Source organism: Triturus cristatus, chromosome 7 (genome assembly GCF_964204655.1).
Source record: "Triturus cristatus chromosome 7, aTriCri1.1, whole genome shotgun sequence".
NCBI lineage: Eukaryota > Metazoa > Chordata > Amphibia > Caudata > Salamandridae > Triturus > Triturus cristatus.
This window is the reverse complement of record NC_140590.1, coordinates 1,623,745,355-1,623,763,435: the sequence shown is the minus strand read 5'-3', so window position 1 is coordinate 1,623,763,435 and position 18,081 is coordinate 1,623,745,355. Positions and strand designations below refer to the sequence as shown.

Sequence of the window (18,081 nt, the reverse complement as noted above, 5' to 3'; positions counted from 1 at the left end):
GAGTGTAATCGGTAAACCCATTTCTGTTCTCTGCATAAGAGAAACCGTTGGACATCTGCAATGTGTGGGGGAATGTAGGGGTTGTTCAAGGATAACCCAATGTAAATCAGTATCTTTATGGCCTGCTGTGATAAAATGACTAGTGAGTTTAGTAGCACTTTTCTTGCACCGTATAGTGCTCTTATGTTCTGAGATCCTCAGCTTAATCTTGCGAGAGGTCATCCCCACATATTTTTTTCCGCAAGGACATTTTATCAAGTAGACAACTCTGTCACTATTGCAATTGGTATGTTTATTAAGAATCCACGGTCTACTCGTGCCGATGTTAACTTCCGTTGTGTGCGAGGTCTGAGGGCACACTGAGCAGTTCCCACAGGGGAAGTGGCCTTTAACTGGGGGTAAGCCCCATAGGGGGGTGTTCACAGAGTTTCTCAGATGTCGGGGACGTGTGTGTATTAACTGATCTTTGATGTTGCAACTCCTCTTAAATGCAAATAAAGGGGGAGGTAACACCTTGCCTTCAATTTTAAGCACTCTCCAGTTTTTAAGAATGCTCTTCTTAAGTGCGTTAGAATAACTGGAAAACGTGTTAACACATGTAATCCTCTTGTCCTCAGTAGTGGGATTGCAGATTTTCTTCTCCAGAAGAGCCTCCCTATGATTATTTCCAGCTCTCTTCATTGATGTTCTAATGGTTCTTTTGGGATATTGTCTATCCAAAAGTTGAGATGAAAGTTGGGCGGCATGTTCACGGTACTTGGAGACGCCGGAACAATTCCGACGAATACGAAGAAATTGCCCAAATGGCAAATTTTCCCGCAGAGCTCTAGGATGAAAGCTCTGAAAGTGTAAAAGGGAATTCCGAGCCATCGGTTTTCTATACAGTTCCGTGGTGAGTATTCCATCCTGAGAGCCGATCAACAGATCCAAAAAGGGTAGGTTCTCTTTAGAGACTTCACACGTGAATTTCAAGAAAACATTCCTGTTGTTCAACCAAGAATGAAAATTCTTAATCGTGTCCATAGAGCCTCTCCAAATGACTAAAATGTCATCTATATATCGTTTCCAGGTCAAAATATGACCTAGAAACGGATTGGCTGTGGACAGAATCTCGGTCTGTTCAATTTGATGAACATACAGATTGGCTAGGGAAGGAGCAAAAATGCTCCCCATAGATGTTCCGGAGATCTGTAGGAATAGCTCATCTTCAAATTGGAAAAAGTTCTCCTTCATGGCCAACGTTGCACAGAACATGATGAAATCAACTGGTGTAGGACTCTGCAGATCCCTTGCTTCTAAAAGTGTTTTGATGACAGACAAAGTCTCATTCTGGGGAATGCAAGTATATAGTGACTCCACATCGAAGCTCACTAAGAAATCTTGTGTAATGTCAAAAGGCATTCCATCTACGATGCGTAGCAGATCTTTCGTGTCCTCAACATATGTGGGCATCGTCTTCACAAGTGGTTTTAGAAAGAAATCTACAAAGGTAGACAGGGGTTCAAGGAGCGACCCTATCCCCGAAATTATGGGTCTACCCGGAGGGGGAAGCACTCCCTTATGTATTTTAGGTAATACATAAAAGTATGGAGTCACTGGAAATGTAGTTTTCAAAAAGAGTGCCTCATGATTAGTAATCCAGCCCCGTTCCAATGCATCGTCTACCCGATCTTTAATGGTAGCCATGAGTCTTTTAGTAGGATCCAATTTGAGAGGCCGGTAGAAATTGCCGTTATTTAGTTGTCTCTTGCACTCACTTCTATATGCTTCTGAGTCCATAATGACCGTAGCTCCCCCTTTATCCGCAGGTTTGATAGTGATTGACCTATCCATTGATAGTGTCCGGAGAGCAAAGCATTCTTTCTTTGACAAGTTAGAAAATTGTCGGTTCTCAGTTTGGAAGAGCGTTTCAGCATCTCTTAGAACAGCCCTCTCAAAAGTGAGTACTTCCGGTGGAACTAAATGAGTAGGTGGATTGAATGTGGATCTCGGGCGTAAACCAGTGTTAGTAGTATTCTCCTCGTCATTCTCTTGTGGTTTCTCTTTAAAGAAAGCACGTAATCTCACTTTCCTGAAAAAGCCAGCTAGTTCTTGTCTGGTCTGGAATGAGTCTCCTTTGTATGTTGGAACATAACAAAGACCCTTCTCTAGAACATTAGTCTCATCAACAGTGAGTAAGCGTTCACTTAGATTGACAATCAGGCTGTCGCGTTGCTTGGTCCTGGTATCGCAGGATCTCTCTGGTTGCTCCGTGTACGAGACGACGGAGGGGGGCTCCAATGGACGCTTGATTGAGCTGTTCTTCTCTTGCCTCTGGAGCGGCGTTGGCCTTGTCCTAAAAAAGGCTGTTGTTGGAAATTGTCTGTATGCATCGGACCTGGATACATCGGATGTTGGAAATAGGGCTGTGGATAGTTATAGGGTCCAGGCGGCCACCATTGTGGCGGCGGGGGGGGACCTCCAAAAAAGGTACCTCTCCTCGGTCTTTTTCTACACATGCGTGCCGGTCTACAACGCAACAGGCACTCATTCGGCCACCCAGAGGAGCAGACGCAGCTGCAACCAATTGAGGTTTTCTCACTATAAAGCACGCTGTACCTTTCTTGCCGGTACCTCTGGTCTTTACTTAAAGACCACCCTGGGGTACCGGCGGATAGGTAAGTGCAGCGCTAACCTCTCCTCCTTTTTGTCCTTTTTGTCCTTGTTCTCATTTAATCTTGTGAGCGATTATCCGCTCTACCAAGTTCTATCTGTTTAAAGGTTCAGATGGGGTTTACTGTTCACTATACGCGAGTGACCCGTCACTCTATGTAAAAGTACAGCGAACCTTACTTGTTATTTGACCTAGATGGCGTGTTTTTCTTGAGTGTGTTTGTCACACGTGATTGACTCTCTAACAAGACCAGTTTTCTTTGTAGAAGCACTTTACGTCTTTGAGCTCTTTGACCTGATATACAGTTTCAGGATGAGCTATTACTTTGATCATGACCATGATGCCATTGTCCACATGTTTTTTGTAGTACATGGACGTTGCCTATATCTTTTAGCCTTTTTAACGGGGAGATACATCTTAGGCATGTTAATCAGCAGCCTTTCATTTTGTCTTCCCTTTTACTAGAGCGGGGCCCCTTTTCCCTGAGTACAGACCAGGTTGAGGTGAGGGTATCACCCAAAATATTTGGGTAAGTGCAATTTAATACACTATTAGATGCTGTGAAGCATTAGTATATGCTTTTGTTGATGTCATTTGATAGAAATGATTTTTTTGCTGTTTCATACAAAACCCAGGATGATTGTATTCCTTATCCGTCTTTTTGTCTTCCTAGGTATCCGGTTTCGATATCTGTAGAGTTGACCGGTGCGGTAGGATTATCTGTGAATTCTTTATTTTAATTTGATACACTTTCTCACATAGTAGCAGCATTTAAGGTCCTGAGGAATGCCCCCGATACTGTGTAGATCTAAATGGGCAGAAACATGTCGACCAGATTGCTATGGACATTAAGCATAATGACAAATTATTTGTGCTAAATTGCCATATTGCTTTTTAACGATGGCAGAGGCACTCTACCGATTAAAGCACATTTGAGTTCCACTAGCCATTTTTATCGTCACCTTTATTATTTAGTGCTGCACTTTTAGGATCCCTTTCACAAACTTGAGGGCTTATCAATACTTCTGTTATTATTGGAGATCTGACAGCAACCCTTGTATGCCATATTCTCTTTATACGTCACCAGGTCGTTCCATCAGGACTTAGTGCGTTATATCGAGATATACAGACCCAAATGATGACAAATACACTACCCCTCTGTGATTGATGGGTTCCAAACATAAGACAGACAAGTGCCATGTGTCCTGCCAAGCTGCTACTCTATCTGATACTCGCCCACCCATAAGCACACAGGTATGCACCTTAGGAAATGAGGGTGCTTCATCTTGCTGCCGGTTAGACTCACAGCCCTCACAGAAAAACAATCCATCCCGCATTTAGACTGAATGTAACAGCCATTCGTAGCCTTCCGTAAGCCCCAGATTCACACAGTTACAGCTAAAATAATCCGTATTTATAACATAAATCTGAGAGTTACACTAACCTTCCATAGCCCATAAACTCATACCATTCACAGCTAAAAAACCATACCCCAAAATCAAGCACAAATCTAGGAAAAACATCACCCTTCCACAGACTCCTAGGTTCAAATAATTCAAAGCTCAAAATTGCCCCAAATGGAACATAACCAAACACTCACTCACAGTCCGCCACCATCAAACTATTCCAGCAAAATCACAGAAAGAAATTTATGGAAACATCTCAGAACAACCCATAACTTTGCACATGCCCATCAAATGAGAAAATTGCCACAAAATTAGGGATAATCTGGGAATGACCTTCGTTCTCAGCTTCTCGGTTCACAGGCAAGAGTTATTTTCTTGTTCTTTGTTTTGTACACCATGATTGCTGGGACTGTGTGATGTGTACCCTAGAATTATTGCATGAAACGAATTAGTGAAGTCATTGTTAACTCTTTACCTCCCCCACTTCTTAGATTTGTTCCCTGGAGTGTGAGGGTGCCCTGCGGTCCTCTGCGGAGTGGGTGAAATGCCAAGCTGTCCTGTCTTCCTTCATGCCACCCCTGATAGAGGCCAACAAACAGATTCGGACCACTGCTGATGCCAGCCCGGATGGTGAAGAGGTGCCTGGAGATCAGCCGGGCGGCATGGCCAAGCGCTATGGAGGCTTCATGAAGAAATTGGAGAAGAGCAAAGCCTTTGCCAATTCCCTCCTGCGTGAAAATGGTGTCACCACCAAGGGTGGGTCTGCCAAAAAGTATGGGGGCTTTACGCGCAAGTTTGGAGAGAGGGAAGTGGCTAGTGTTGAGCCTGTGGCAACTGAGAGTGAAGAAATGGCTAATTATGCTGACAGCACAGAGATGGGCTTTCTCAAGGATGAGAGAAAACGCTATGGGGGTTTCCTGCGCAAATACCCAAAGCGCAGCACTGATCCAGAGGAGGGGACGGACCACCTGCACAAGCGTTACGGGGGATTCATGCGCAGAATCCGGCCCAAGCTCAAGTGGGACAATGAAAAGCGCTATGGTGGTTTCCTGCGCCGCCAGTTTAAGGTGACGACCCGATCTGACGAGGACCCCCGCGCCTTCTCCGGGGAGACTGCAGACTTATAGGCACAGCTTGTAGGGCCTGCGGGTAAAAGTCCATTAAAGACTGTGTGACTCATCCATGATATCGCCCACCTTCACTGCTCAGCCAAACAAATAGAAATCTAAGAGTGCAAGCACCGGTCAAATCAACAAAAAATATAAAAAAATACATTACTGTAAAATGAATGTACAAATTCAGTGTTCCCTCCACAAACCCCTCCCCAAATAAAATAACCTCTTCATCCCTCATTTAGTCTCAGCCTGTCTAGCCTTTGCATATTTTTGAACCATGTTATATACTCCCATTGTTTCGTTTATTTATACTGTTGGATTTAAAGTGCATCCTTTTTATTGTGAACACAATATTTATGTTACAGAACTTTCACGTCTAAGATGTCTCAACATGTAGTCATAAGCTGCAATATTTGATGGCACAGTACAGTAGCACTTGATTGTGTTAGACAAGTAAAGCTTCAGTTATATTCGCACAGAGAATGCATTTTTCAATCTCAAGAAGGTACTTTGAAATGCTTGTGTGATTTAGATAGATTTCTAGAGTTGCACTGTTATTTTTCTATGCTTCTTTCTTTCATCAATATTGTAATGACATCACATGCTGCTGGTTCCACTATGGTGGTTTTCTCCTTCAGTAGACTTTCTAATTAAATTTGTTGCTGGTACATTCAAAGCCACATGGTCTGCAGCTCCTTGCCTGCCTCAGCCTCCTTCCCATACCTTCACACATCTCCCTTCTAATGTGTACCTCTGCAGCTTTCCACTACTCCAGAGCAAGGAATTGTCAAATATTGTGTCAGTACAGTGTATGAAATACTTAACCTGGATGGATGTACCAGGCTGAAGCTGTCACAAAGTAAGAGAACAAGTGAGGCATGGAAAATGAGAACATAACCTTTAGAAAGAAGTTATGTGAGGCATAGTTGCATAGGACTTTCCACTCTGTTTGCATCATAATATTTAGAGAGTAGAAGTTCACAAATATTTTTTCAAATCATGTGTCTTAGGTGTCACACCTAGATGTTCTCCATCGTTTTTGGCATATCTGCCCTAGATTTTGGGTCTTCTGTGGGAACGTCTTGTATTTGTAACTCTTTCTTTGTTTCCCTTCTGCATCATCAACACGTTGACCTGTATTCTCCATGCATCATTGAACTCTTTAACCCCTTCAGTGCCCATGACGAGATAGTCTCGTCATGGAGCGCGGTTGCGCTGTGCCCATGACGAGACTATCTCGTCATGAACCCCACCCACTAATGAAACGCCCGGCACAGGGCGTGGAAAGGGCGGGGCACAGAAGGGGTTAACTGTCTTCCTTCTGTAACATACAAATCTTGTCTTGTATTGATCTTGTATCAAATGAATCATAACTTGTGTTCTGTGTTTCAAAATATTCTTGTCTTGTGTTCCTGTAGTATCATTCCATACATCCTGAATCAAAAGAATCTTGTCTTGTGTTCCTCTTATCTCATACTATTCCTCCTCTCACAAATGAATCTTGTGTCCCTTGGGTATCGTGTGCCTCCTCAATCGATAGACTCTTGTCTCATGTTAATCTTGCATCACTTGGATCCTGAATCGTGTGCCTCCAGTGTCATCTCAATCAAGTCATGTGTTTCTCTCACAAATACTGTCTCCAAGCTGTATAAACTGGCTCGTTCTCATTCTTACCCCTGTATGTGTTAAATAATTGCTGATTTTCTGCCCACATATTCCCATTGCTTGCAGGTTTCACTGGTAGATTATCTGCCCTGGACCTTCTTGTGTCTCTGCTCTGAACATTTTTGCTTTTTTATCGACCTGCTTTACAAATTGGTGTGTCAATATAGTTTCAATAGTATTGGATTTAACAATATCATATCAGTGCTATCCAGCTCTTTAAACATTAGAAGTGAATCTAAACTTGATGTGTGCAGTGTTGCAATGGATTTTCCCCTGCAACTTAATGAAGTTTACTTTAAAACATTGCACTCTTCACGAACGTTACACAGTTTGTGAAGTTTGAAAAAATGTATAGTGTTGAAAAACTTTGGTTAAAGTTAGTTTTGAAAGAGAAACTTCTCCTAAAAATGCTTTTAGTGGAAAATAATGTTGCAACAAATCCTCCTGCAAAAACATTTGTTTTCGGACACCGCATCCCACAAACGCAAATTGCAATGTTTGTCAGTCCAACTGTGAGCACAATTAACTTTGTGTAAAACATTTTTTTCCAAGTACTCATTTTCCACACTCACTTCCGACTGACCGCCTAGCTCTCAGTTTACCCATCTGTCCTGCCACCAGAAAGAGCTGGGCTTGTCAGCTAAGGGAGAGGGCTCCAACTTTAATGGGCTAGACTTTGCCCAACACCGCATCCCAAAAGCCATTCGGCCTAATCATCAGACCAAGGGGGGAGCGTCCATTTATCTTGCCTTTGGGCTGCTCTCCCCACTTTCTTCCACTAGCCATGTTACCAAGGGGCCCACATTCTCGATCTTTTTTATGAGCACAGCTCGTTTCCGTTGTGCATATATATATCCAACAGCCATTCTGCCTTGGAGGTGCAAGAGGTAGATATCCACTACTTACAGTTTCTGTTCTCCCCAGTAGGATTAGAAAGAACAACAACTTGCTGCAGTTTCCCTGGAGTAATCCCGGCCCTGGCGAGCATCCAAAGACAATCATCTCAGGACTTACCTCAAAGCTGCATCGAAATATGCCGTTCAGGAGGACCATACCATTTTCTTCCCAAAATTTCTGAATACTGGGACAGGTCATGAACATGTGAAATTCACTGGGCTCCCGCAGCCCGCACTTACGGCAGCAGGCCTCCTCAGTTTGTGTAAATATGTGAACGTTATTCTTGTCATAAACAGACAGTTCCTCACTACTTTAGTTGTACTTGTTTTTGAGGTCCCCTCAAGATCAAATATAGTTCTTTGCCTTCATTTTTTCAACTTGTAAATATATAACTATTTACAGCTACATCCAAAAATCTAAAACAAATATACAGTTACTACTGTATCTTGAAGCCCTTTAACTTTCAAATTTGATGTGTATAGCAAACACAAGCTTTGCAATCGATACATCACAAACATACATCATCAAAACATTTCCCATCATTCCCTAGCAGTCCATTAAATCATATTTGTGATACTTAAACAAAAATGTAAACGACATTTAATCAAACTCAGTGTGATGGTACATAGACCATTTAAAAGATGGATGCAATCCTTTCTTAAAACAGAAAACTACAGTGTGTTAATGCATACCAGTGCTTAATTTGTAAATAAAAGTGCCAGGGCTCTTGTCAGGAGGCCATTGCAAGCTGCACCACACATTGCCCTGCCATGCTGCCAATAATAGAAACAACACAACTACTAAGCATCACACTCATACAAGTGTGACAATTCGGACTATTTCAGGCACCAAATCTATACGAATGTCTTAGGCCACAGGTAATAGTCATTTTTAATGTATATTGACTTAATAATTATCTGTTGTTTTGGTAATCTCTAAAGTAGCGAGACAGCGCCACCTTCTTGCAGACTGTCACAAGCGCCAGTGTTGACAATTAAGTGCCGGTGACAAGTACCGGAAACCACCGGCTCAAATTAAGCACTGATGCATACCTCTGAACATGCAGAGATCAACTTGTTTCAGTTATGATGTTGGTTCACAGCAAAGTTTTCAGGGCATTACAGAGGAATCATTAGGCTCATCTCCATAGGATTCAACAGGGGATTCTAATATGTACTGTAAAGCATTCTACAACTAAGATAAAATAAAAACAACATACTAAATACAAAATGAGATGAATGCACATATGTTAGTTCTAGGTCCAATAACAAAGTTAATTAATTCCAACAGGAGCATTGAGCAGTGCATCTTGCAGTTATCAATTTAAATAGGTCATCAAATTCATCTAGTTATTTCATTATGTACATGAATAACAAGTCCAGTCAAATCAAAGTCGTCATGTAAAAATAACTGTGGTTATTAAACATTAACAAAACAGACACAACCACATAGTGAAATTAAAATAAAACAACTAAAATTGAAAATACAACCTGGAATCATAAAATATGACGCACTATATATAGATTACCAAACTATCTTAATCGACCCCACTCCTAACAACTGGAAAGTGCTTTAAGAATGACTCATCGCACCCTCTGTGTCAATACTCTGCTGAGAATTTGAGCTATGTCTGTTCAGACATTGCAATGACTTTCAAAGAGTTCTCCCATATCTTTTTCTCTCATCCTTGAGAAAGCCAATCTCTGTGCCGTCAGTGTAATTAGCTTCCGAGTTCAGATGAGATAGAGTGCATTTAGGGTGATATCAAATCGAAAAACGAGAAACGGTACTTGTAAAGTGCAGGCTTATTACCTGTGAGGGTATCCAGGTGCTGAGATGCTGGGTTAGATGAAGAGACACGTCTTGAGCTTCTTCCTGAAGGCGGTCAGCGAGGAAGATGTTCGGAGGTGGAGGAGAAGGGCATTCCAGGACTTGGTGACGAGGTGGGAGAAGGAGCATCCTCCACTGTGGCTATGGCAGATGCACAGTGTCTGTGCCAGAGCGAAGGAGGCTGAGGAAAGGTTTCTGGATGGTTGGTGGAAGTTCAGGTGGTGTTTCATGTATGCTGGTTCTTGGTCATTGAGGTCTTTGTAGGAGTGTGCCAGTAGTTTGAATTGCCATATATTTTCTGGATTGGGAGCCAGTGGAGGTCTCTCAGGTGCTGAGTGATGTGGGTCCTTTTGGGCAGGTTGAGGATCAGTCCATAGGCATGGCTCTCAAAGAGTAGGTTGTACTTCTTTGAATGACCATATCAAATGTTGCTGTCCTCATCCATCTAGCTTCCATTCAGTTTGGGACAAAATGAGAAACTATCTAAACACATCCTCCCCTTAAAAGCTTGAGCTAAAGCTAGCTCATTTAGATGGCATTCATTTACAAAATATATAATTATTGGCTCCAGGAGTATTATAATAAAATTAGTTGTTGCTTGGAGATAAAGGCAGACCTAATAAGAAGCGTAGGCCTATAATAACATATATTTTGTCTTGATGTACTATGGACTTACATATACTGTCAGGGTCATCCAAAGGAGGCAAAGTCAAGCACACCGACCAGAGAAGGTTTAACATGAACCAGCCAAGGATGCAATCAGGAGTTGGATTTTGAAAGAGCTCACTCAGAACAGCTTTATAGAGAGTCAGTTATGGGTTAAGTCACAATCTGGCCCTAAACAGCAGAGGTCTTAATTTCAGTTTGATCCAGAACTGGAAACAGTTCAGTTTTTGACCACATTAAAACAAAAGTGCTTTGGTGCGTGGAAAACTCTTCAAAAAAGCATTTTCTTCTGTAGCCAGAGAACCAATGTATTGCTGCAGGCCAACGCTCCAAACCACTGCAACAGTACGGGCCCGGTAAATCTCAAGAGTCTCATTTAATACACAGTCCTTATAACACCTTTTAAACCTGTTTACTCCTTTAGTTGACTGGTTCCAGACATTTGTCTTTAATTGTTGGGCTCACCAGCAGAGCAGCAAATCTCACACACAAGGATGTCATAAACTTGTACAAGCTGCAAAGGTCTGCCCGCAAGAGCAAAGTGCAAATCTTTCCTAGGTAGAAGTCCATCCTACAATACCTTGGCTATACATATATTTATGGTTGTCTTTTCAGCAGTACAGCATTTATCAAAGGCACCTAGTATCTTCAACGTCAGCTCTACCCATGAGCAATGAACCATCTACAAAACACAGAACAGGAATCTGCTGTCCCCCAAAGTATTCAGGGCTGCACACTCAGAAGATCTACTAGCCCATTCACACATAAATGAAAAAAGAGCCCAACACCCACTCTTGCCTAACCCCCATTCCCCCTCGAATGGGAGAGGCCACATGCCCATCTGCTCCGTGCAATAGGGCCAAAGTTAGCATGAGACAGACAAGCTATTGCATCGACCAGAATTGGGTCAGCACCTAACATAAGAAGATTTTCCTAGATTAGTCATCATTGAATTCTTTGTATCGCTCCTCCATTCCAGTGTCAACTGTAGAATGAAAGTTTGGCACTCACTCCAACTCCAACTCCAACCCCTTATAGACTTTCTGCTTAGAATGTTCTTAATACTCACTTAAGGAACACCCCCTTCAGCCCCTGGCTTTTTTTTCCCCAGTTCTTTTCATTCATTGGCTTGGGACTTTGTCAATCACGTCTTGATTCACCCTACAGGAATATTTCCCTCTTACCTGATTTCATTGGCTGTTAGGGTGTATCTTTCCACCTCCAACGTAGTGCTTGTATTGAACTGCATCAGGGACAACAATACAATGACAGGTCTCATGCTGGCTCCCTCCTGTCCCTCTCTTTACCTTGTGTCTTACTCTTCCATTCTCGCACCACCACCATCTCTCGTTTCTCCTTTCCACCCTTCCATCTTTCACATGTGTGCATCTCAGTCCCCCACCTGCCAATTTCTCTTATTGCTCCCTCCAACCAGTCTCTCTTTCCCCTTTGTGTTCCTCCTTCCCCGGCCCACTGCCCTCTCATTCCTCCCTCCTTATTTTTTAGCTTTGTTGAAACAAAAGGCTGACTTTATTGGAGGCTATCTTGCCTTCAACACCGTCCTCTTTTCATTTGTATGCATTATGAAGATCGGATAGCAAAGCAGCCTTCATTATAACCATTTCTTTAATATCTATGTCATAGAAATTCAAGAAGGACTATAGTTAAGGCTCTCTTTCTTTTCTACCTTTATTTGACATAGAAAAAAACAGGACTGCATCAAAGGTAAGGACGCCTTTGCTTCTTTGTCTAGCTCTAATATGCTTATGCTGGCTGCATTAGCTCAATACACTCAGGCCAATTGGCTATATCAATGCTTGTTGAACATGTGGATGATAATGGTTTCAAGCCACTGAGGTACATCTAAACTGAAGGACAGGATTAGATGTCTGATGTAGAATGGGCCCTCGGGTCAACACTGCCCTTAAAAAGGTCCACACAGAACACACGGGACCCGGTGTTAACACAGATGTCTTTTGGAACACAGAACTCCCAACTTCCCCAGAGGTAAATGGCCCCAATGGTGCTATACTGGACGCCCTTTACTCTTGCCCCACCCACCCCCAGCAGAAGATCCCTTCAAAATGTTTCACCCAGTTGTCAGCATTAATCTTGCAATCCTCACAAAGGAAGCCACAAAGTCACCAGTCTGTAAGAGCCTTCAAAAAAGTAACTCTATCCATTTCCCTAATGGCCTTCATTAGTTTAACTCAGAAAGAACACTTCAGACTTCGTCTACTTCTTGGTTCCAATGTCACAAAACGTCTTCCTGAAGTCCATATCCCTCTCGCCAGTACCTTGGACTAGATGAGGGGACCTTACAAGAGAAAGTACACTTTGCGACCTCACATTCAAGTTCAAATCAACAATTGATCACAAAGAGTGAGAATTTCCATTTTTTTCTTAACTTCTTTTTATTTTATCGAGGTGTACAGACAATTTTGAGTAAAAAGATAAACAAAACAAACAGAGAAAAACAAAAATTATCCAGAATAATCAAAACATAAGTAGTAATAAACATTACAAATAATACATGAACAAGAAACTACACAGAGCAAGTCCTAAACAAATTCTAAATAAGCCATATAGATGTTAATACAATAACACTTCTAGAAACGTCCACCATCAGTCTGGTGACATACAATACTAATGCTCAAAGTATTTCCAAATACAACTAAATCTTACCATTGAGCGAATAGACCGAGTTTTAGCAAGTACCAGTTCTCTCTCGTAAATATCCTTCATGAGAATCAGCCAATCAAATAACGAAGGAGAATTGGGGCTAATCCACTCTCTCGCAATACAGAGACGGGCAGTTACTAATAAAATAGACATTAAACACTCCATGAATGAGTCATCACACAGCTTAAACTCAGCACAATCTCTTTAACGGTAAAAGTTACATCAAGATTCAGATGTTGGCCTATATATTGTATAACCTTTTTCCAAAAATCCGATAGTTTAGGACATGAATAGAACATGTGAAGAATATCAGCAGCACTTTGATCACGTTTAGGACAACATGTTCTATCCGTACCTCCACTCCCAGATGCCTATATTGATTGGTGCTGCCACTTTGCAATTTTTTCTGGAGTATAGTATGGCATGCAGATGGTACGGAATTGTTGCAGCTTTAAATTAATAGCGTGTACAGAGTTATTTAGTTTATCTAAGGCCAGCGTAATAGTTAGGATCATTGATCCTATACAAAAACATACGGTAATCTGTACCTAATGCTAAGAGGAGCCCATAGTATGGCAATTTATCAGTTAGTAAACTTTGTATACGCCCTGTAAATGCTGCCCAAAAGTATAATTTAAAATCAGGAAGCTGCAGACCCCCAAACTTATAAGAGAACTTAAGAGATTTTATCGAGCGGCGTGCTTGCTTATATCCCCAAATAAAACTGCTGATTGCGCCCTCTAATTTGTAAAAAAAATAATTAGGAACTCGTATAGGAATAGCCCGAAACAAATATAGAAATTTAGGTAAAATCGTCATTTTAATTATATTAGTTCGCCCGATGATAGTTATTGGCAATTTATTCCAATTCTGAAGCTGCTTAATTACTGTCTGAAGCAATGTTTCATAGTTGAGTTTCCAAATTCGATCCACGTTGCAACAGTATAAGCACCCTCGATAGATGCAGTAGATTCTAAGTTATGTAATACTTGAGTTTTACTTATGTTAAGTTTATATCCCGAGAAACGCCCAAAAGCTCTAGCTTCTTCCTGTATAATACTAACTGTTGTTGCTGGGTCTGATGTAAAAACCGAGATATCATCCGCGTATGCAACAGCTTTAAGTTGATATGCACCATTAGTAAATGAAATAATATTACAGTTCCGATTTAAGGTTTGAATGAATGGCTCAATATAAAGAGCAAAGAGCAAAGGGGACAATGGGCAGCCCTGCCTTGTGCCACATTGTATTGGAAATGTAGTAGAATACAAGTCAGCAAATTTTAATTTAGCCTGTGGGTTAATATATAGTGCCCGGATCTAATTCATAAATCGGTCTGGTAAGCCATTATTACTTAGTATCAGCCACAATGCATCCCACACCACCCGATCGAATGCTTTCTCCACATCTCAAAGAAGCATCCCTATATTATCAGAAATTTTATTGGCAATATCGAAAGCAGTTGTGGCTGTATTGATATGTGCAGTAGTATCTCTGCCTGTAATAAGTCCATGTTGATGCTCGTATACTAGACCAGGCATTAGCGAGGTCAAGCGGTTAGCCAGCACTTTAGCAAATATTTTGGCATCAGTATTGATGAGAGATATTGGACGATAAGACCCACAATCATCAGCACTTTTCCCCTTCTTAAGAAAAAAACAATATTAGTCATGTCCCAGGATTTAGGAACTTGCTTATGTTCACCAATCTGATGCATGACTCCTTGTAGCAATGGAAGGATTAGAGTTTTAAAGACTTTGTAAAACGCTATGGGTAGAGCATCATCCCCAGCAGCCTTGCCTGAAGGCAACGCTGTTATAGCAGTTATCATTTCCTTCTTTGTTATATCGAGCTAGAGATGATCCACAGCCTCTAAGTCAAGGACAGGAGAATCCAATGATTGTAGATATTCTTCAGCCAGCGCTGACTCAAAATCATCAGACACAGCATACAGCTCAGAGTAAAACTGATAGAATTGATCTAAGATTGACTTTGTCGAGCTACATGATCGGTCATCTCTACCCTTAATTAAATCGATCCGGGTTTTAGCTTTCTTGTCTGCAATCTGATAAGGCAGTAACCGCAAAACTTGATCCCCGTATTCATATTGGTTGAGTCATTTTTTATTATAAGCAGCTGCAGCCTTCTCTTTGAATTGTCGAGTCATAAGCGCCCTTGTGTTTATTAATGTAGAATATATAGCTTCTTTATTTGACCCATTCAAAATAATCTCCTGAGCATGTGCTAACTCCAATTTTTTTAAAGTATTACAAAGCTCGTTCACCCGCCTTTGATGAACCTTATTCGAGTAGTAAATGTATTGTTGAGTGGACCCCCGTATAACAGCTTTCATCGTGTCCCATACCAGAAAAGGAGTAGCAGTATCCATATTATGTTGTACAAAATCAGAAAGAACCCCTTGAGTATGAGAGATATATTGTGAGTCAGACAACAGATACCTAGGAAATGAAAAAGGGTGATTACTCCTACCCTCAATGAAAGACTGCAAACAAATCATTAGCTGGTTATGATTCGATGTTATCCGTGGGCAGATTTCTATATGTGACAGCTATTCACAAAAACCAAATAAATTCTGGAGTAATGTTGATGTGTGCTAGAGTAATACGTAAAGCCGGGCAAAGCAGGGTATAATGTGCGCCATAAGTCCGTAAGACCATGAAGATGAGCCAGTTCCAAAATCGCCTTTCGGACCCTGCTCATTCTTGGAAAAGCAAGTGTGTTTGTTGAATCAATAGAGTAGTTTAAGGTACAATTAAAATCACCCAAGATACTAATTTCCTCCTGCTTGTCTAAAAGCTCCAACATTAGTTTATCAAAAAGGGTAGGATCGTCCTGATTTGGCCCATGTATTGCACACAAGACTAGCTTTCTGTTGTTAATTTCCAGTTGTAAGATGACCCATCTGCCACCTGGGTCAGAAGCTTTTTAAAGTTTTTTACAGACAAAGTGTTTATCTTTTAGAATAGCTACACCCCTAATTGCTGCGCCCTGCGAAAAAGAGTGAGAATTTGCAACTACATGAAAGGTGGGTATTGGCAACATATTCGCACTATACCACTAACACACGAGGAGGCGCAAAATCATGGGTGAAGATAACCTCCAATAATTCGGATGCCTCTCGACTGCTTTCTACAGTTAGAAGCATGACACTATATTGAGATCAATAGTATTGGCATACAAAAATAGCGTATCAAGTCATCACCTACCAGTTCATACAGGTAAGTACATTACTATTTTTTTTGCCATTGTCAATATAGTCATATTAACTGCTATATTGCCCTAATATACTTACCTTGTGATGTAGAAGTTAGGTTGATTTAGTTGATGTGTTATTAATGCCATGCAATACAAGACATGTTATATAGGGGGATAATATCTCTTCTACAACTTGCAAGTCAAGAGGCAGCAAATTCCACTTTTAAGAAGCAATGGGAGATGCAATATGGTATCATTCCTTAGTCTTAAATTGCCACCATTCAGGTGTAAAATTATGGGCTTTCGATCAGCTTCCAGCCTAGGCACAGCTGCCACAACTAAATCAAGCGACCAATAGGCAGCTGGATTAAGAATAGCCCATTAAATAAGTAGAGGTTCCTGCTGGGAAGGCTTTAAGAAGTTGGGAGTCACAAAAAGTAAACCCTTTCAATATGGAAAATATATATGAAATAGGTTGTACTTTCGGAATAAAGTCGAAAATATGCAGTGTATTAAGAATTTTCAGCCTTCTATTTTACCCACGAAAAGTAAAACAAATGTTCTTCAAGGTCTATTAATATCTGTTAGTTAATACCATAAACTGGTAAGACAGTTTGTACGAAACAATAACCGGGTGCCACCATACACAATGGATCAGCTTTAGAGGCACGTGATCTAAGTAAAGAGTGATGTCTCATTTACTATGTAGATAAGTTAGTGAATATAAGGAAGCTACCGTGGCAGCTTCTGTTTCAAGCGACTGTTGTCTCCCGTGTTGCCGTCAGGATTTTATGGTTAACCTTTGATTGGGCTCTAGGCTGCCCACATTTTCTACTGACCTGCTTGTGACAACCCATTTTTATTTTTGTGGGACTTGGGGTGAAGCTCTCCCAGCTATCTCTCCTTTGTGCTCTAGATTTGCTCAGGTGTACCTTCTGTACTTACTGACTCTTTTAAGAGACAATTGGTTGTGAAACTGTTGAAAAGTCTGCACAATGCCTGCCCGCTTGCACTTACTTTCTCTGTCGTCTATTGCGCCTCTGCTGTCATTTCCAATGCATTTTCTTTCTCCTGCAATACCTGGATAATTCATCATACCCCCCTATGTTTGAGGGTTTGCTTGTTGTGTCTCTCCTTTATTGAGTGGTTTATTTTTACTCTTCTCCATATCATGGATTATTCCTCTGCCCCTCCTATACTTACTGACATGTTCGTTATGTCTCTACTACAACATCTGGATTGTCATTTAGTCACTTCTGTACACCTTGGGTAATGCATTGTGCCACTCGTACATATGCAGAATCATCCATCGTGTCTCTCCTGTAGATTCTGAATTGTTTATTTCGTCTCTCCTGTGGTTCACGGGTTATTCCTTGTGTATGTCCTCTATATTGGGACGTGTTTGTACTGTCGCTTCTATAATATCTGCAATATTCTTTTAGTCGCTCTTGTACACCTGGTATAATTCATTGTGGCACTCCTACATTTTTTCAATTATTCAATATTTCACCTGAAATGTCATTGTTATTGTTAACTGGTATTTGTATAGCTCACATACACCGGCAGGTCTCTTAGTGCTTTGGAGAGAGAAGACAGAGCTGCTAGAGGAACCGTACAGTGCAGAGACAGGGTGCTAAACAGTGTCTAAGGCTTCTCTAAACAGAATCGTTTTGAGCTGCTTTCTGAAAGGGATCAGTGCAGGTTCCTTGCGAGGGTGTTCAGGCTGTTGGTTCCATAGTTGTGGAACCAGGACGGAAAAAGCTCTGCCCTCTTTGGATGCAGTATTGCAGCATGGAAGGACTAGGCGGCGGGCCTCGGCAGACCGCAGTATACGGCCAGGAACATAGTTCTCGAGGCGTTCTTTGATGTAGGCTGGGGCTTGCCCATGGATAGCTTTATGGGCGATGCAGAGGCCTTTGAATTTTGCTCTCTGCCTGATGGGGAGCCAATG

General features: G+C 41.4%; 1 protein-coding gene across 2 annotated transcripts in view; it reads left to right on the top strand.

Moving 5' to 3' along the window:
- The window catches only part of PDYN (prodynorphin), a 67,538-nt gene extending 61,638 nt beyond the window's left edge, over positions 1 to 5,900 (top strand). The window contains exon 2 of one of the 2 annotated variants that reach the window (XM_085614603.1): positions 4,551 to 5,900. In XM_085614603.1, coding sequence (XP_085470729.1) covers positions 4,551 to 5,186 — 636 coding nt within the window. In that variant the 3' untranslated portion in view covers positions 5,187 to 5,900. The remainder of the gene's footprint in view (positions 1 to 4,550) is intronic. The other variant, XM_085614602.1, reaches the window with a different exon arrangement.
- Positions 5,901 to 18,081: the final 12,181 nt, after the last annotated feature.